The sequence below is a fragment of the Dipodomys merriami genome, unplaced genomic scaffold, assembly GCF_024711535.1.
Source record: "Dipodomys merriami isolate MVZ:Mamm:240054 unplaced genomic scaffold, mDipMer1.0.p SCAF_35, whole genome shotgun sequence".
NCBI classification, from domain to species: domain Eukaryota; kingdom Metazoa; phylum Chordata; class Mammalia; order Rodentia; family Heteromyidae; genus Dipodomys; species Dipodomys merriami.
In genome coordinates this window covers 5,373,070-5,394,198 of record NW_027205048.1, presented here as the reverse complement: position 1 = coordinate 5,394,198, position 21,129 = coordinate 5,373,070, and the positions used below count along the sequence as shown (strand labels likewise).

At 37.4% G+C, this 21,129-nt stretch overlaps 1 protein-coding gene across 4 annotated transcripts in view; it reads right to left on the bottom strand.

Moving 5' to 3' along the window:
* Vti1a (vesicle transport through interaction with t-SNAREs 1A) overlaps positions 1 to 21,129 on the bottom strand; it is a 329,910-nt gene that overhangs the window by 134,291 nt on the left and 174,490 nt on the right. For all 4 annotated transcript variants that reach the window (XM_069987996.1, XM_069987997.1, XM_069987998.1 and 1 more), the window contains one exon: positions 722 to 792. In XM_069987996.1, coding sequence (XP_069844097.1) covers positions 722 to 792 — 71 coding nt within the window. The remainder of the gene's footprint in view (positions 1 to 721; positions 793 to 21,129) is intronic.

The following is a 21,129-nucleotide window of genomic DNA, read 5'->3' as shown; positions in this document are numbered from 1 at the left end:
CTTTTTTGGTCGTCAACTGGAGATAAGAGTCTCATAGAGTATTCTGCCTGGTATGGCTAGAAACTGAGATCCTCAGGCATGAGCCACTGGTGCCTGGCTTAATATATTTATTTCTGACATAACCTTTGGAAATTCTTAGATCCAGGAAATGAGAGCAAGAGATAATCTCAGGTACTTAAAAATGGTTATTTGAACTGGATATAAAAGTTAATGTCTCATAAACTGACCAAATTTAACATTCATCTTACCATATCACTCTTGGGTCATACAAAATTATCAAGATTAGCAGATAACTATGGGCAACCAAGGAGAAGAATGATTTAATGGGCCTTATATGGCCCAATGGCTGGAGGATGGGATCCCCATTAAAGATATGAATGTGCAAAGTCCTTACACTGAAATGGGAATGAAAGGAGGAGGAATGGGGCAGCAGTGTTTTTTTTTAGACTTCACTCTGAAAGAGTTACATGCTCCAGCACTGTCCCCAGTCATGCTATTCTCAGCTATGGAGCTAAATAAAATACACATGTGGGACCTTTTGAGGTTCATCTCATACCCTTTCTTTCCTTCTTCAGAGGTGGTATGCCCCTCATGCACCCTAGACAGTATAAGCATATACACTTCCATCTATGTTGCCATATGTCTGCATGTTACGGTGACCTTTGCTTTTACGTCTTCTCATGTACTAAGTACGTGAACGGTGATGTCACTTAAAACTTACTCTTTCACGTGCTCGCTGTATCTTTTCTCTGTCATGACTGAGGTTTTCCAACATCTCCTGGCCAATTTGCTCTATGGAAAAAAAATCAGCGTTAGGAATGACTTGGGATGTGTGAGAATGATCAACAGGTACCAAAATGACAATGAACACAGAAGTAAGGTCAGACTCATTTTACTCCATGAAAATACAGATGGCAATAGATAAACTTACTTATGATAAAATATACTTTATGATTCAATCTACAGAATGTAACCCACATGGCAGTACTGACTGAGTGGCAATGTGACTTGCCCAGGGCCATTCTTCACCAAAGATGGAGGAAAGCCCAGACACAATGGTTTATTGCTTTGTCAGCATGGAACGGAGCCTTTGCTTTTTACAACTGAAGAGTAATGTTGACGATCTTGTGCCACTTTCCTTCCTTCATTAAGGCATGAGTTAATGTTCACTTGGAACAATTCTGATTTCATCGTGTTCACCATGTACAGGAAACCCTCATATTCTCATCCACTGTAGATATTGATAGTGGAACTATCTTTAGGGTCCCACTCTGGAGATTCTTGAGCCAAGTCAAGGTGAGGTATATTCTTAAGGAGTTGAGGAGAGTTCCAACTGACCATAGTGTTTTACCCTGGAAATTATACTAGTACAGGCAGCTTTGGCATCCATTAAAAGCCACACTGCTGACTCCAAATAAAAGTTCCCCTGCCCTGAATGTCTCATTTGATTGACACTGGGCAATCTCTCTGACTATAGACCTTTTTTTTTTTTTTTTTTCGGTCTGGTTGTGGGGCCTGAACTCTGGGCCTGGACACTGTCCCTCAGCTCTTCAGCTCAAGGCTAGCGTTCTACCACTTGAGGCACAGCGCTACTTCCAGCGTTTTTCTTTTTGCTTATGTGGTGCTGAGGAATCGAACCCAGGGTCTCAGGCATGCAAGACAAGCACTCTACCACTGAGCCACTTTCCTATCCCTGACTATAGACCTTTTATAAGACAGTAGGTATGTTCTGATTTTACAAATATCCAACTGCCGTAAATTAATTTCTTTTGGACCCATTCTCTAATATCTGGGAGAAGGCTTATACTATAAAAGAATGGCAATTTATGTGATTACCTTATTTTCTATCTCTCTCATGCTTTCTCCTTTTCCCTCCCGTGTATTGTCTCTTTATCTATCCCTTTTTTTTTCTTTTGGTTTTGTGACAGGGTCTTGCTATGTACCTAGCATGCTATAAACTCATGATCCTCCTGTTTTAACCTCTCTAGAGCAGGTTCATAGGTGTGTGTTACTATACCAGGCTATATCCTCACTTATAACAATAACCATCTCTGGATTATATATTTATATACATGTACAACAAGCACTGAGTGTAATAGTAAATGATTTAATCAAGACATTAAGAAATCACCATGGTGTTTACTTTGGCTCATGTATTCATACTGATATACTGTGGAACAACGATTAGGCCAACTGAGAACTTCAGCTGGGAACTCCTATAACTTAGCTTGAGCTGAAATCCCAGTGCAAACACCGACTGATTGTGGCCTCACATCAGTCAGCCACTTTTCTGTGACTCTATTTCTTAATCTCTAGAATGGGAATAAGAAGGATAGTACCACATAATAGTGCTATTTGGATAATTCAATAAAATAATCAAGGGAATGTGTTCAGTGCAGAGACCGGTTCATAACAATAAGCATTTATTGAAATAATGACTGATTCATCAAAAACAATCAATAGGCTGTTAGAACTTGGACACTGCTCCTGTCATACTTCTGTCAGAGCCCATGTGAACTGCAATTTTAGTCCTACCTTTGTCAAACTATGCCATATCAAATGAGCTAACCCAAGTGAAAATGTGGATGCTTTGGGTACCACACAAATGTATGGTGGTGTAAGATTCAGAGAATTCATCAAATAATCACAGAGTCTTTGCTCTGTGCCAACGATATGCCCAGGATCCAGATCTGTCATTTGCACTCACAGGACTTCCATACTACTATGAAGATTGAGCCAAGGTACGTGGTTTAGCCAAGTTTATATTACTTTCATGATAGAAAACTTAGCTAATTTTTTTTTTACATGTCATGTAATGCTACCACAAATAGTTTTGGCACTATACAATGTCTGGAAATTCTTTTCCAGTATAATATCCTCTTAGTAAAGTACCTCTTCTTAGATTCATGTTAGCTTTTTAAATATTAACTTCATACAACTTATCCTTAAGGTAGAGTTGTGTAGGATATCTGGTTCCCAGTAGAGGCATCACTAAAATAGAAGATTAAAAAGATGAAGGAGACAGGTGGTGTTGAACAGTTTTCTTTTATTCCCCCAATAATTACAATATTCAATCATGTCATACTCTTTTTTATTATATTGAATTTCTTTAATCAATGTAAAATAGCAACTTAAAATCTATTTAAACTAATATGTATGAGATCACAATATTGTCATTATTCAGCAAAATATTGTTTATGAAATAAATTTCTTCCTCTTAAGAGTGATGGGTATTATAACATGTAAATTTAAATAAATAGAAAATAGGTTATTATTATTGTGTCTTTGGCCAGTATAGTATCTCAAGTATTTGTGGAAAGAATGAAGAAATAAGAAAATAAAATAAAGAAAATAAATGAAGTAGTGGCACTGTGGCTCAAGCGGTAGAGAGCTCGCCTTGAGCTGAAGAGCTCAGGGACAGCGCCCAAGCCCAGAGTTCAAGCCCACAACCGACCAAAAAAAAAAAAAAGAAAAGAAACGAAGTAATGAAAGGACTGTGATTATTCATGTTTCCAAGGTCCATCAAGTGTGGCACTGGAAAAAGACTATGAAAAGTAGGTAACAGACATACAAGTTTCTCAGGTTCACCAGGGGAAGACTACTCAGAATGGACTTACAGGCTGCTGCTGCTGCTGAAGAAATCGATGGACCAGGGGCAAAGAGACTGGGCCTTTTCAATATCATATGCTACTTCCATGGATGTGGAATTGGTTCAGCATCCCATATATTAACCCCATTTGTAAAGAGAAGAGATACTGACAATGTTGAATACACGGTGCTCCTAATGCCCAAATACCAGGTATTGTTTTATTTATTTTTTGATTTTTATTGTTATTATAAAGGTGATGTACAGAGGGGTTACAGTTATGTAAGTTAGGTAATGAGTACATTTCTTTTGGAAGAATGTTACCTCTTCCCTTGTTTATTTTTTTCCTTTCTTACTGCTTTATATTTTGATGCTCTAATAAAGAACATAACAGGACAGGTATCAGAAATGATTACTCTTTTACTAATTTAATTTTTTAGTTGTTATTATAAAGATGATGTACAAAGGGGTTACAGTTACATATGTCAGGTAGATTACATTTCTCCCAGTTAGAAATAGTTACTTTTATAGAATGAAAAAAAACTCTTCTAAGAAAGAAAAATTATCATATGTCAAACAGAGTGCTGTGATAAATTAAAGGAGACTGTTTTTAACATCAACTATCTCTGTTAAGAATAGTATTAAATATTTATGAAAAATTTCATTAAAAAGTTAGTAACATGTTCACTTTTCTTTTTTTCTAAATTTTATTTTATTGTAAAGATGCTATACAGAGGGGTTACAATTACATGAGTAAGGTAATGAGTACATTTCTTTTTCTTTTTTCTTTTTGGTCGGTCGTGGGGCTTGAACTCTGGGCTTGGGCACTGTACCTGAGCTCTTCAGCTCAAGGAAAGCGCTCTACTGCTTGAGCCACAGCGCCACTTCTGGTTTTCTAGTGGTTTACTGGAGATAAGAGTCTCATGGACTTTCCTGCCTGGGCTGGCTTTGAACCATGATCCTCAGATCTCAGCCTCCTGAGTAGCTAGGATTACAGGCATGAGCCACCGGTGCCCGGCTATGAGTACATTTCTTGTTGAACATTGTTACCTCTCCTTTGTTTTTCCCCTACTATCCCTTCCATCCCTCACTTCCCCCATTCCTGTATTTACTTTTCTTGACTAATTTAACTTTAGATACAAGTACTCATTGAAAACACCAATTAAAAAACAACCCATAAGCTTATAGACATGAGCCAAAAGCAAAGTGACATACTGAATCTACAATTTTCAGTGCTTTAAACTTTCATAGGAATAGCTGTGTGGCATTGACTGAAATAATTTAAAAAATATATTTCACGACTACTCCATTTGTTGACCATCAAGGTTTTCTTGAGATTAAGTAACAATAAAAAAAGAAAATGAAAATTGATTTCTATATGTTAAAATATTCCATGTCAAGATGACATGATAAATGAATTCCTGGAAGGAAGAATTTCTTCCTATACTCCATTTTCCCCCCAACAAAGGTCATGAGAATTATCTTGGGAATACAGCATACAAATGTATAAAATAAATTATTTTTACCTTTATGCAGAATCAACTATATCTTTGGGCAATAGCTCTTTTTAAAGAGAACACATTTGCAAAGAATCTCTGGCTATCATTTTCTCTTTTCTTTAGTCTTTGAAGGTTATACAACAGGCTTTCAACACGTTCCTCTTCCCTACGGGAACTGAGAAGGAAATAGGTAACTATAAATCCAGGAAGATACTTCCTAAAATATGAGGATGGCATCACAAAATAAGACTAGTTTGAGGAGGGGGCGGAGGATGGGAAGGGATGGAAAGGGGAAACAAAGGACGAGGCAACAATGCTTGATAAGAAATGTACTCATTACCTTGCCCATGTAATTGTAACCCCTAGTTTGAGGGGTATGCCACAAGAAATCAGTTATCATCAGTCTTTTGAGCTCCCAACCCTGGAATGTGGGACAACGGAAAAGCATTCTTTCACCACCTTCCCATGCTTGAACACATGAGGATCTTCTAATCGGAGTATCAACAATACATAAATGACCACAAGGAAAAACTCATTAGATAGAGATATAGGAAAGCTCTAATGAATTCTAGAGAAAAACAGCCGACTGTACATGCCAGCAAAGACTTGGGGCAACTTTCATATCTCGAGCAAGTGCTTGGTCTGAGTACGTGCCTGCCAGACAGGCTTTTGAAAGATGAGGGAAATTAGACAAACTATATGACCATGCAGCAGGCTTACAAGGACCTTCACAAAACTACATGCTGTTGTTGTTGCTGCTGCTGCTGTTGTTGTTGTAGGTTACGGGATTTGAACTTAGAGCCTGGGTGCTGTCCCTGAGCCTCTTTGTGCTCGAGGCCAGTGCTCTATCACTTGAGCCATAGCACCATTTCCAGTTTTTGAGTGGTCAATTGCAGATAAGAGTCTCACAAGGACTTTTCTGCCCAGGTTGGCTTCAAATCACAATTCTTAAATCTCAGCCTCCTGAGTAGCTAGGATTACAGGGGTGAGCCATTGGCTCCTGGTTAACCAAATTATTCTGTTTGATAATTCTATTATCCTTCAATGTCCAGATATGCCAAGAAACAGGCACCAGATGAGGGCTGATGAGTAGAGAAATCATGTGTTTTCACATATTCTTGTGGTCCTGCTTTCTAAGACACTGTTAATAGTTGAGTCCGAATTTGTCCAAAGATTCTCTCACTGATCAGATACTGTTAAGTTTTTTTCTTCAATTTTGAAGGTTTTGCATGAGTTCTATGCAATTTTATGCAAGCTACCTGAACATCTGCAGACTTGGTCTATGTGGGTGGTGAGAGTCCTGGAGGCAATCCCCTGAGGATACTGGATGCCAAGGCATGACTGTATTGTTGACTAGTCCCTAAATTATATGTGAAACATTGTAATATATATTCAAGGTAATTGATGACAAATTGAGGATAGAATTGTAATCTCTGAACTTCTTTGTCCAAAAGAAGTATCCATTAGGAAATGATGTGTATAACTTGGGGAGGGAATTGGGGAAGGGAGGAAAAGTGAGAGAAAAATGAAGGAGGGGGTAACAAGTTTGACAAGAAATGTACTCACTACCTTACTTATGTAACTGTAACCCCTATGTATATCACCTTGACAATAAAATTAAAATAAAAAAAGAAGTACCCATTAGGCACTTATTAACTTATAGTTAAATAGTTTAATTAGACTAAATTAATTAAATTAAAACATTAAGTTCCTCAGTAGCACTTTCAATAGCTCATGTGAATGGTGGCCACTTCATGGAAGCTACAAAAATACAACAATTTCTAGAATGATCTCTAGTTTCCCTGTGTTTAAGATCCACTCAAATCAAGTATTTACTTGGGTTAACTTTTCAGAAAACACTTCACTTTTCTGAGGCTCAATGTCCTTCCAAGTATGCGATTGCTAGACTGGATGGTCTGTGGATCTAAAATACAAGGTCTGCAATGACTGAATGCTGATGGCCTCTTTTTCTCTGTAGAGCTCTAGTTGAGTCAAAAGGACCAAAGCAGTGATAGGTGCATTCCCATCCCCCACTTCAGTATGGTATTTTCAAGAAAAACTCAACAATAAAACTCAAACGTATAAACAGGTAACCAGTCTCCAGTTTGTCCTAATCCTCTACCTTAGATTACTTCAGAAAGTGGTCTGCTTGGCTTCTGACAACATTAGCATTTACCACACACTAAAAAAAGACTGACACACACTTTGTTGCCAACATGATTGAAGAAAATCACATTCATAGAAACTTACACCCACTCAGACACATACAGTAAGACTGTGTAGGGCTGTGTGTGTGTGTGTGTGTGTGTGTGTGTGTTTTCAAGAAATTATGCAATTAGGATTTAACATTATCTTTGCAGAAAGCTGAGTATGTATTTTATTTTGCTTTAGATGATCACATCTATCATTAAGCAATTTAAAAAAATCATCAGTGCTACTTTTATCAAAGTCAAAGTTGCAGAACCTCCCCTCAGTTACCTGGTTTGCTGCAGATAATTAACAAATGCTATTCCCAGAGCTCAGACATCACTCAATGAAGCTGTGCCACCAATAATTACACTCTGGAATGAGCAGGTACTATGTAAATCGAGGTTGTTAAACAAAAGGAACCATGTTAATTACAGCTTCATTCAAAAATGAGAATGAATCCATTCTATTTTATGAAACAAGACCAGAACAGCAGGAAGGACATCCTTTTCTTACAATTCAATAAGGAATGTAAATAGCTAGGAGATGGAGCAACAGAAAACCTGAATGGGCAAAACTGTCAAAACACATTCCAAGGCTCACTAGTGGAATTTACCAAACATGTGTCCACTTAACAGACAAGGGAGACAAGCTCAGTGTCACCCGGCTCTCCAGAGTGAATGAATAACGCATTCTAAAAAACCCGAAAGGGCTGCAGAGTACTGACAAGTGACTGGAAAGTAATTAGAAAGCCTTTTTAGAAAGCATAATGAGCAAGTTAGTCACTCTTTGTACTCTCGTGACCTGGGCACACATTTCTATCATTCACCTATAGCATTCTGATTATCTGCTTATTCAAGAAGTCACCGTTGGGCAGACCACAAGTTTTATGTGGAAAGCAAACAGATTTTGTTGTAGGCATTTTAAGGTGTTTTTTTTTCACTGAGAGAGGACTTCCCCTCCCTCCCTCTCCACATTCCTTTCTTTATTGTGCTGTACTGGGGCTTGAACTCAAGGACTCATAGGGATTTTTCACTGAACTAAGGGGCTTCACTGAACCTAAAAAAACACAGGACAAAGGGTAGATACAGAGCACAGGCCTTAGAAAGTGACACTGCTGAATTTGAGAATTAAGAAACACAAAGTGAGCCAAGTGTGGCTGTTCTTGCCTAGAATTCTAGCTATTTGGAAGGCTGAGTTCAGGAAGATTGTGGTTTGAGACTAGCCTGGGTAGGAAAGCTCAAAAGAACATTTCCTAACCAATAACTGAGTTTGCAGGTAAGTGCCTGCCATCACCGGTTTGCGGGAGGCTAAGACGGGGAGAACTGTGGTTCAAGGCAGGTGGACGGAGAAATTTGAGAGTCATAACTTCAATAGAAGAAGCTAGTAGGTATGTTGCTAGTAGGTGTGTTGCCATATTTGCTACAGGAGGAAGTAAAACACAGGAGAAGCTAGGTCTAGGCACCTAGGCATTAAAGTGAGATCTAATCTCAAAATAGTACTAAAAACTGGTTTGGAGGTATGGTTCAGTGGAACAGCACCTGCCTAACTAACAAGCATGAGGTCCTGAGTTCAAATCCTAGTACTGATTCCCCCAAAGAAACACAAAACATTGGCATAAAGGATGATAAACATTCAATACCAGGCATGTTGAATATGAAAGGGGAATTTGAGGAAGTGAGAAGACTGACATTAAAGGTAATTTAGAAATTAAGAGAAATGAATATAGTTGAAAAGAAGTTCAGAAGGCTAAGTTAGTCTCTTCAATTTCCCAACACAGTATCATTCATCTACTCCTGAGAAGGTCAACAAACACACAACATACATGACACCACTCCTTAAGACGAACATCTGGCAGCTATCATTCATCTATCACAGGACCCAGAAGCACATCTCCCAACAAATTCTTCACTTAAAATGTTCCAGGCAATCTACGTCAGTTGGTCAGGCTTGGCACAGGGGGTAAAACTTGTCCACTGTCCTGGATCTTCAGCACTGCCTCGGATGGCTCTCTTTTCAACTGATCAACAGGAACTTGACAACAGGTAGTTTTCTCAGTTCTCCACTTTGCAGCGTCCTGCTAGTTCTCTCATTTTAGATTTTCGGCAGGTGTGAGAAGATTGAAATTGGAAGGTCACAGATATACATCTGGTTTCATTTATGAAACTGAATTATGTAGACGTGAATAGACTGACTGAATTAGAGTGCTGGCAGTGAGGTTCAGATGTATATACTTGAACATTTTCCCATAAATCATGTTAAACTACATGTTGTGGATTGTTGCTAGCTCCCAATGTTCTCTACCTTAACATATCCAGTTCTGGTGCAGAACTTTACTCCTTTAGTTCTGGGCCTAGGGTACTCATGAGACTTACTTAAAATAACAACAACACTAGTGTTTCCACACTATTTTAGTCAAGCTGATTTCAAGAAGAAATTCACCACAATTCTTAGCTCTTCAAAATTCTTAGCTCTTCAATTCTTAGCTCTTCAAAAGCTACCACCATATTTCCTTCCCTTCCTAATTTAAAACATTTTTTTGACAGTAGAGGGAATAATTCATTTTGTACTATTGAACAATTCAAGCCACGTAATACAATACACATTTTTCTTTGGGCTGAATCTTAAGAAGCCCTGGATGAAGAATTTCATCCTTGATGGTTAAAGCATTTCTCAACAAGTTTTTCAAACAACTGTCCACCACCATTCTCGATAGACACACACACACACACACACACACACACACAGATTCACACTCACACACACCTGTTCTATTTACCTCCTGGTTCCTGTTTATTGTCTTGTGTTAACTTTAGAAGAACAGTACACCACCAAATATGCACATAGATACTTTGTTTAGTAACACTCCTAAAACATAACTTACTATTGTTTGCCTTTCTTAGCAAGCACTGTAACACTGGGAGTTTCTAAAATATAGAGTAAAACAAAGCCACAGTTGTTTCTAAATACAATAGAGAATTTATTAGACTTCATTAGCAAAGCTCTATATTGAACCTATTAGCATAAGTCTAAGAAAAATTTCTAATTATATCTCAATAGGCTCCATTAGTAATCTACTAAAATTGAGTTGTTTACCAAACTTCTGCATAAAAATCAACCAGTAGGATTAGACTCTATTTGTGTGCATTGGGGGGAGAGGCATGTAGTTAAAAACCTTAAAGGTGAAAAATGCATTCATTCATTCATTCTATATGCACAACAAAAGCTTATTGCTTGCAAGCTACATATAAAGTACTGTAATAAATATTTCCCTCCAAGAAAAGGTTTTAAAATTTTTTTTGGCTTTTCTTTATTGACTGCTTCATTTTCTCCCAGCCACTGTACTGTACTAAGTACTTTAAAGGACACTGCATTTAATCTTTATAACTATCACATGATGTAGATTATTGCTAATTCCATTTAAAGACAAGGAATCTGGGGCTGAGAAAGGTTAAGTAATCTGCCAGTATTCAAAACCCATATCTGATTTCTAAGCACCTCTTCCCTGGCACTCAAATAGTCAATGTCAAGGACATTCTGGTGTAGCAATTTGGGGCCACATGGAATGAACATATAATAAACCAGGACACTAGACAGTGGATGACTTCTTAAATGTCATATAGATAAGGCAAAATCATCATCATCACCATCATCATCATCATCATCATCATCATCATCATCATCATCATCATCATCATCATCACAGTTCTCTTGTACATGAAAGAAAAAAAAGTAACGTGAATTTTCTAAGGTCCAAGTGTTTCAAATATCATGAGCCATCACTAAAATCCAATTGGCTCTTTTTTTCTTGTTAACTTTGAGTACCCAATTCTCTTTCCAAGAATTTTTGAAGTTTGATTTTTGTGTAGAGCCAAGACATCCAATGACCAAATGAGAATTGGGTAATTGCTGAGGACTGACATACAGCTCTGGTCCACTATCTACACCATCTTGTTCATATCTTTATTGTGTCAAGGCAGGAATGGATCTCACCAAATACTTGTCTACACAGAAGCTCAGATATTGTTCTATGGTAAGCACTGGCCTAACCACATTCTTATAACCCCTTACCCTGCCTTGGTTCACAGAGTTGTAGTTTGTTTCCCCTGAATTAAATATATCCCCATCACTATAATTCTGAATGTCTGCTACATTCCCCTGTAAATAACCATTTCTAAATGGTAGGGGACCAGCCAAGGACTGTGTTTCTTTTCTATTCCTGACTGAAGTCAGTGTGTTGAAGAAGTTTCAAGTAATATACCAGATAATAATAATTGCTAAAATTCTTTTCTTTGATGAAGAAGGATTGGATTAGTGAACTTTTAAAATCTGGATTCTGCCCTATTCTTTCCTGAGGTTCTATCCTTGGGAGAAGAGAGGAAATTTGCTGTTGATAGCCCATTTGTTTCCCTTATATTCATCAGTTTTCTGTCACTACAACTAAATACCTGAGATAATTACATTAGAATGAGAAAAATCTTACTTTGAATCAGAATTTTCTCGTGTGTGTGTGTGTGTGTGTGTGTGTGTGTGTGTGTGTGTGTGTGTGTGTGTGTGTGTGTGTGTGTGTGTGTGTGTGTGTGTGTGTGTGTGTGTGTGTGTGTGTGTGTGTGTGTTGGACCTGTGGCTTGAACTCAGGGCCTGAGCACTGTCCCTGAGCTTTTTTGCTCAAAGCTAGTGCTCCAATGAACATAGTTGTGCTGGTAGCTGTTCTTCTTTGTGATCATTTGGGTAAATGCCCAAAAGTGGGATTGCTGGGTTATAGGGGAGCTCTATGTGGAGTCTTTTGAGGAACCTCCATACTACTTTCCAAAGTGGTTGAACAAGTTTACACTTCCATCAACAATACAGCAGGGTTCCCTTCTGTCCACATCCCCTCCAGCATCTGTTGTTATTAGAGTTCTTGATTATAGCCATTCTAACTTGGGTGAGGTGGAATTTCAATGTTGTTTTGATTTGCATTACTTTTATGGTTAGGGAGGTTGAGCATTTCTTCATGTGTCTACTGGCCATCCTTCTTTCCTCTTCAGAGAAGTTTCTCTTTAAGTCTTTATCCCACTTATATAATTATTGGGCAGCTGTTTCTTTGAGGATTTGTAGTTAGGGGATTTAATTTTTTGAGTTCCAAGTATAATTTAGGTATGATACCCTCATCCATTGTATGACTAGTGAAGATCTCCCACTAAGGTATGGAACCAACCCCGATGCCCCTAGTAGATGAATGGATCAAGAAAATGTGTGTACACACACACACACACACACACACACACACACACACACACAATGGAATCAGAAAGAATGACATTGCCTCGTTTGTTAGGAAATGGAAAGACTTGGAAAAAAATTACATTAAGTGAAATAAGCCAGGACCAAAGAAACATAGGTCCCATTGTTTCCCTTATTTGCAATAACTAGTATATATCTGGGACAAGCCTATGTACATATGGTTTATGTACATATGACTAGATAAGATGATGTTAAGCGAAATGAATCCCAAGATAGGGACACAAGTGGTTTTTTCTTTCTTGCTATTGTTTTTTATGTATTTATAATGTACCATGTGATTTTTTTGTTTTTGTATGTTCCTCCCCCATGGTATAACCCCTGTTTTCACTGTATTTGATGTCAGTGCCATGCATCCTGTATATATACTTCTCTAATTTGGGGAGGGGAAGGGAAAAACAAAATGCTTAAATAGGGATACAGGTTGACCCATTGTACCAATGAGATGTACAAGACACTATGTTGAAAAATGAACTTTACAATTTGGGGGTGGGGGTGGGGAGGAGGGTAGAATAGTTGTGGAGGTGGGAAGGAAGGGATAGTAAGGGAAAAACAAAAGAGGAGGTAATAATGCTTGATAGGAAATGTACTCATTAACTTGCTCATGTAACTGTAGCCCCTCTGTACCGTATTTTTTACAATAAAAACATTTTTTTTAAAAAAAGCTAGTGCTCTCTACTTCCAGCATTTGGGGGATTACTTGGAGGTAAAAGTTTCACAGACTTCTTGCCCCAGCTGTCTTTAAACCATGGTCCTCAGGTCTCAGACTCCTGAGTAGCTAGACTTATAGGTACGCTTCACTGGTACCTGGCTTAAATCAGAGTTTTGGAGGTACCATTTTATGATTAATTGGACCTGTTACTTTCAGGTCTCTGATAGGGGTTCAGGATAGCAATGGTGAGGGGCATGTGATGAAATCAACTATTTACTTCAGGGCCAGCAAGCAAAGGAAGAAAAGGAAGGGGCCACAGTCCCTTCCAGGGAATCTCTGTAAGAACCTCCCATTAGGACAATGCTTCTGAAAGTCTATCAGTTTCCAATACTTTCATCTGATGACTAAACCCTTAATACAGGGGCCTTTGAGAAACATTCACCATCCAAAGGTAGCATGCTTCCCTTGATACAGTAGTAGTGTATGCTCTGTTTTTAAAAGTTATCATGGTTAATATTTTAATGTGGATACTTACAGCTTGATCTTACAATGATTGGGATCATCAGCTACTAGGGTGGCTATTCAAGTAAGAAATAAGTTTAGTAACTTTTTTCCCCTGGTCCTGGGGCTTGAACTCAGGGCCTGGGCACTGTCCCTGAGCCTCTTTGTGTTCAAGGCTAGCGCTCTATCACTTGAGCTACAGCACCACTTCTGGCTTTTTCTGAGTAGTTTTATTGGAGATAAAGTCTCATGGACTTTTCTGCCTGAGCTGACTTTGACCCATGATCCTCAGATCTCAAGGTTAGTTAACTTTTTTATTCAACAAAGGCACTGGGATATTACAAACTAGTCTGTCACAACTAAAACCTTAACACAACATCACCTAATAGGAACTGGAGTTAGAGTGCAAGACGTAAGCAGAGAAAGCCAAGTGAGAGCCTAAGTTCTTTAATTCAAATCCCAGTACTGGCGCGCGCGCGCGTGCACGCACGTACACACACACACATATACACACACGCACACACTCACACACACATGCACACACTCACTCACACACACACACACATACACACACACACACAAACCAAAGTCATCTACTAGGTCACCTGACCATACAGGAATCTCTGTGATGACAGGGCTGCTCTCCATGCAGCTTACAGAGCCCAGGAAGAGACCCTTCCTTCCCCACAGCCGAATACAGTAGATCATTTGGCCTTGAAGTATTTGAAATTGTTCAGTATGAAGAGGAGAAACAATAACCTCTTCGAAGAATTAATTTAAAAAATAAAGACTAAGAAAAAGACTTATTGAGCCCATCAAGGCAATAAGGTATAAACAAATGAGAATAACACAAGTCATAGATTAAGAAGTCAAGACTAGCCCAAATGAAAACACAAGAAAAAATAATCTTTCATGTATTCAATATAATCAGCCTTCAAAACATAGTAAGAGCTAGTTTTAATTTGAGAACTCTGTGGTGGGAAGACATTTTTCATATAGAGGCAGATGGCTTTTCCTCTTACAGCCACATTTGAATTTATGGAGACAATGCTAGAAGAGATCAAAGAAAGCATCTGAAACCTCACCTAGCAGAGATGTATGTAAGGATTCCCTCCCATTGTGTCCAGCATGTAACCGAGCCCATAGTAGGCACTAAATTAACGTTATGCAAGATATATTGCAATAAATCAGACTTCAAATTATTGATACCAGTTCAGTTTTGGGGGCTGATTCACCTTGATATAACAACCTGGAATTGAAACTTTTTCTTTCTTTCTTTCTTTTAGACTTGTCTTTTCTTTTTTTAAAAAACACAAATAGAAAACTCAGGAAGCTGGTGAACAGCTCAGCAACCTAGAAACCGGCTGTGCAGAGCACTCTTTGAATACGAATTAGCAGTGGGTAATGGCAGCATATTTATGAGGTCTCTTGCCGGGTCCTTTCCTCCTGTGAATGCTGTATAATTCATTGCGTGCGCCCTGACCCCAGTGCGCTCCTGTTCTGACAAATCATACTTGATTAAGACAAATCTTTATTAGTTAGCTAGTCAACTTCCCCATTTATCACTGGCAAATCCCATTCTCCTCCTCAGGTGCAGAAAAAGTGACAGAAACCTTAACAGGGGGAAACAACAACAACAACAACAATCTCAAACAGCTCCATAAAAATAAGAATATTTGCTACATACAGCAAATAAAACAAGAAACCTCAAAGTCTCAATAGATGATGAAATAAAGTATTTAACAGATTTATATTACTATACCCAGTGACAATCTCAAAACCACTACATATTTTACCTAGCCTGAGGGGCTGTTAATTAGACTTTTGTTTCTGAAGCACACCAGATCCTAGGATTCGCCACTGGAAAACACTGAACAACAACTCTTGACAAGGCTACAAGATTCTCTAGTTTCATGGACATAGATGGTGGCAAAAACCATTAGCTTTCATTCCTCAGTGAGGGCAAGAGACAGAGTAAGATGGGGTGAAAATGAATGCCATTTCAGTTGATTTTCATTTCTCAGATTTTTCCAAATATGCTCTGACTCCAACAGTAAGGTTCCAAATCAACCCAGATGTGTAACCAATGTGCAGTGTTAAGGTTTCCTTTAAAAGCAATGCAGGTAATGTGCAATTATTTTATTAAAAAATTCTATAGGATATCTTGTATAATCTGCACAAGATAGATAAACCAATATACTGTAAGGAAAGCCACTCCTGTGCTTGACATCTTTAGTGAAATGCCACTTAACATGACATGGGGCACCTATCGTAGTTTACATCATTGATGTCCTTAAGTGTTAAATGGAAAGCAACATTCAAAAACATTTTGCATGTTGAGGCTGTCTTCTCTTTGCCAAAATTTTCCATTTAAGAAATGTGGATACATCTTGAGAAATGAGGTCAGAGCTTGGTATGAGAGACTTCAAAAGAACACCTAGTGCAGCAGGAAATAGTGTGTTGATGATTTTTATAAGCAGGCTGGCTCTGGTTATATCTATAGATTCATAAGAGATCATGACTGAAAAATCCCTCCTCACTCCACATGTCTTTTATTACGATCTCAAAACACCGAACAATTATTGCAAAAGTGAAAAGTGCAATGTCCTGTTGGAAAATCTTTATTTCATTTTGGGAGTGGGCCACATAGTTAAACACTTTAGAATAAGGCCACAGAAGTAAAGGGAAAAATTTGAAGTTGCTTCTATTTATGGATCCCCTACATAATTTTCTAGGAAATCCCGTTGAGAAGGAGCTGATGACAAAGGTTAAGCAATATGCTGGTGAAGGAAATATATTATTATTGCTGCTATTGTTATTATTATTATCTTCAAATAGTTGTACAAGGAAGTTTCAATTTAGCATGCCCACTTATGTACACAATGCATCTTGATCAGTCACCCCTTCTATCATTGTCCTATGTGGAAGCAAATGAAAGGTTACAGTGCAATTAGAATTCAAGTCAATTAGAAATGGAGAGTCAATTATGTAGCAGGCACTAAGAAGACAAAGGTCAGCATATAGCCCCTCACACCCATGGGGGCAGAATGACAGGAAAACTATCACAACAAAGTAAAACACTGTACAAGCATGAAACACAGGAATGTGTCAGATCAGCTAATAAAAACATGTTGCTCTCCATAAATTTTCTCATAGTCCTTGCTAGTCTCCAAGAATCCACATTTCCTGACTCTTACTTCAGGCTTCTTGGCTCCACACTCAGACTAATCTGCCCATCAATAATGTTGACATAGTCTGACATGATTCGAAATCTCATAGTCCGCTGACAGCTTAACAATTGATCCTCTATTGTGTGTCTCAAATTCTTTTCTAACTCTTGATGATGAAGAAAAACCTAGGCAAACAATGCTTCCTAATTCTTTTCTTTCTTTCACTGTTGCTTCAGGATGTACATCATATTGACTTGAAACTAATGGTACATGATACACATTTAAAACAATAGAAAAGTTATTTGGAGAATACATAAGAAAGGTTTTATTTCTGGCAAATTGACAGTTAAGACTGTTGAAAAGCATTTGGTCCAGCTGTTCCTAGTTACAAACATGAATCTATCAAATGGCACATAAATGATAGGAGAAGATAACCATTCCCCATTCTTGGCAATACACTTGTGTCATGTGACTGAAAGGCAATAAATACATAGATCTTGGTGGTGTGTAGTATATATTATATACTAATACTTGTATTAGTATACTTGTATTAGTATATAATATAATGTATACTTCCTGAAGACTGGATGGATTGATGAATGAATGATAAAGCAGGAAAAAAGTCATGAAGAAAGGCAAACTGGGGAAACATTAAATGAAAGAAAATGTTAAACTGAATGCACCAAAAGGTTCAGAAGATGGTTATCAACAGACTTCTGGAACCGAGTGGGATGTATATGTTACTTATTTCGCTCAAAGCTATATTATATCATCTAAAGAAAAGTGATTTTTCTATCTTTCATTTTTTTTTTTTTTTTTTTGCCGGTCATGAGCCCTGGCGCTGTCTGGGCCTGGGTGCTGTCCCTCAACTCTTCAGCTTTGGGCTTGTGCTCTACCACTTGAGCCACAGAACCACTTCCAGATTTTTCTGCTTATGTGGTGTTGAGGAATCAAACCCAGGGCTTCAGGCATACAAGGCAAGCACTCTACCACTGAGCCACCTTCCCAGCCCCTGAAAAGTGATTTTTCTATGTATGTGATCTATCAAGTAGAACTTGGATTAAAATATCTACCTCTTTTGAATTTTTTATTTGCATATATTAATTGTATAAAATATAGTATTTTTCCCATATATGTATATAATACACTTTGACTACACTCATCCCCAAATACTTACTTGATCCCTCATCACACTTCTCTTTTTCAAATAGTCCCTCTTGTAACTTCATGTCATAAAAGAAAATTGAGATTCCCCATGAGAAAAAACATGTGACACTTGAGTTTGGTTTGCCTAGCATTGTAACCTTTCCAGTTCCATTCATTTTTATGCAAATGACACATTTTTGAATAAAATTTCAGTGGGTGTATATGCCATGTTTTCTTTGCCCTTTTTATCTTTTGATGGGCACCTAGCTGATTTCATAACTTGGCTATTGTGAATAGTGTCATAATAAATATGACTATATAAGTGTGCCTACACACAGCATACTATTGTATGCTGACATAGTTCCTTGGATATATAACCAGGAGTGGCACAGTTTGGATCACTCTATTTTTAGTTTTTTGAGAAACTTTTATATCAATTTCCATTGTACTTGGACTAATTTATCTTCTACCAACAGTTTATAAAGGTTCCTTGTTCTGGTATCCTCACCAGCATTTGTTTGAAATCTCATTGTAGTCTTGATTTTCATTTCCCTGATTGCTAAGGATGTTAGTTTTGTTTTTTTTTATGTGTTTATTGGTCATTTGAACTTCTTTTGAGAAATATCTGTTCAATTCATCTACATCTTTATTGATGATTATTTGTTCTTTTTGTGGTTAATTTGGTTAGTTCTTTATATATCCTTGGGTATTAATCCCTTGTCAGATGAGTAGCTGGCAAATACTTTCCCCATTCTATAAGCTATCTCTTCATTCTGGTAATTGTTGGTCACTATGTGAAAGCTTTTTAACTTGATGCAATCCCAGTTGCCGATTCTTGCTATTATTGCCTAAGCTATTGAAGTCCTACAAGAAAATCATTGCCTATACCTTTATCTTGAAGTGTTTTCCCCTAAGTTTGTCTCTCAACTTCTTACTCATTTCATATCCTATGTAACATATAATACACAATCAGAAAACTCCAGACTATGAAGTTCATGTAGATTTCTTATTAGTCAATGAAAATGGCTCTGGGGCATAGTTACAATAGCTCTGCACTTCTGCAATTATGGGTGAAATGGCAGAGAGGCTTATTTCTTCCAAGAGGAATCCTACAAAGTATTGGTCCATCTCATCATTATAGTGATGCAATCTGAAACTAGAATCAGAAAATATATGTACCCATTTTTACCCTATAATGAGTGACTGGGTTAAGACAGGTGGCAGAAGGGGAAAGGAATGTGCTTTTTCCTCATAGTTCACTAGTTAATCGTATTGAATTCTGGGAAAAGAATCCAAGCAGAGTATATGCTTAGCTATAGTAATCAGATTCCTCAGTCATCCTACAAATATTTACACAATGTGCTTACCGTGAACTAAGCCCAGGAATAGAAAACCAAATATGACATCAGCTGATTATTGTGAGCTATTAGGCAAACAATGGTTCTTTGAAAAGTGAAAGTCATAAAAGATTTATTATAAATTCCACTTGGTTTAATAGTTTGAGGTTGTCTCCTCATCTATACATTTTTCAGAATAGGTCCATAGAGATGCTTCAACTTACAAAAAATTCCTAGAAAGCAAATGAATACTAAGTGATTGTACTGTTTTGGTGCTATGTCTAAGTATAATGGAAACAAAACTATTCCTCCTGCAATAAATTTTTACCATTGCATTTCAAGGTGGTAAATCAGTATAATCTGATATTCTAATGCAAACCCTGGGCAGAGAAACACAATTCTGCTGTAAATTTTTCAGAATGTGTTAAAATTGATGTCAATGTCTCAGTAATTTCGCAGTTTAAAAAACAGTTAGAAATGTAATGACTACACTACACTTGATTAAAGCATTTACAGCTCTAATCAAAAACTGACAGCAAGATCAAAGATGTTAACTTAAATCTCTCCTCTAATTATGTTTAAAATGCCACACCTCAGGCCTGTCTCTCCTCTTCTTTTTCAAACCAAATTCTGCTTAAGAAAGATCTAACACTTCTTAACAGTTCATTATCCAATAAAACTATTCAAAGCTTAAAAGCAATCTACACAATTAGTCAGGACCTCAGGGAGTCCACCGGTAGTCTTTATTACAGGACTTCATATTAAAACACCTTAATTATATTTGTCAAATGGATTTCATTAAAACCCATCGTCACTTTAATTTTCATATTTTGACAGTGCTGGCATAGGCATTATTACCACCTGCCAGGCTAGGAACTACAACAAAATTGTCAAATTCCTTCAAATCCTAAGCTGTTTCTTTTGTACCTGACTGATAGATTTTCCTGTGTAGGGGAAACGATCACTATTAGGAGAATTAAAATATCCTTACTTAAATTCTACTCTGAATACACACACACACACACATATATATATATATATATATATATATATATATATATATATATATATATATACTCCCTGTATATATATATACTCCCTATATATATATATATGTACATATATATATATATACTCCCTGCAAGTATAGGAAAAACAACCTATATCCGTGCCGGGTTGCCTGGTGCACTCACAGAGAGCATGATGCACATACTTTGCCGTGCATCTGAATAGCAAAGCTGAGACATCAAACAGAATGCACTATGATTCAATCACATCACAACCATCAGGACTTGAAAGCCAGGACATTTTTTTTTGCCTCCTATTCATTATGCTGCCATATTTCATAAAATATACGGTATTTCTGGCCATTCGCTTGAGATTCAATTGTATTTTCATTTGCCACTGCGATTTAAACTATTGAAATAACAAATGGAAAAAAAATCCCTTTCTTTCTGGAGATGCAATGCTCAATTTCAATAGTGACGCAATATTTGCAAACATTAAAAAAAATTCTGCTAGTTATGCAACTTTAGGAAAATGGAGGTGTGTATACTGAAAAGCAAAGCATTTTTATCTGTTTTGTTCAGGATTTTAAAATCTGGTAGCATATGTAACACAGAAAGAGAATTTCACAATAATCTTTCTTTTAGACTGTAGCCCATAAAAATGTTCGAGTATCAGGGATAGAACAAGAATAGCAGAAAGATAGATTTTTTTTTTAACCTAACAGACTCAGAGGATATAACAAAGGAAAAAGGTTTCTGGC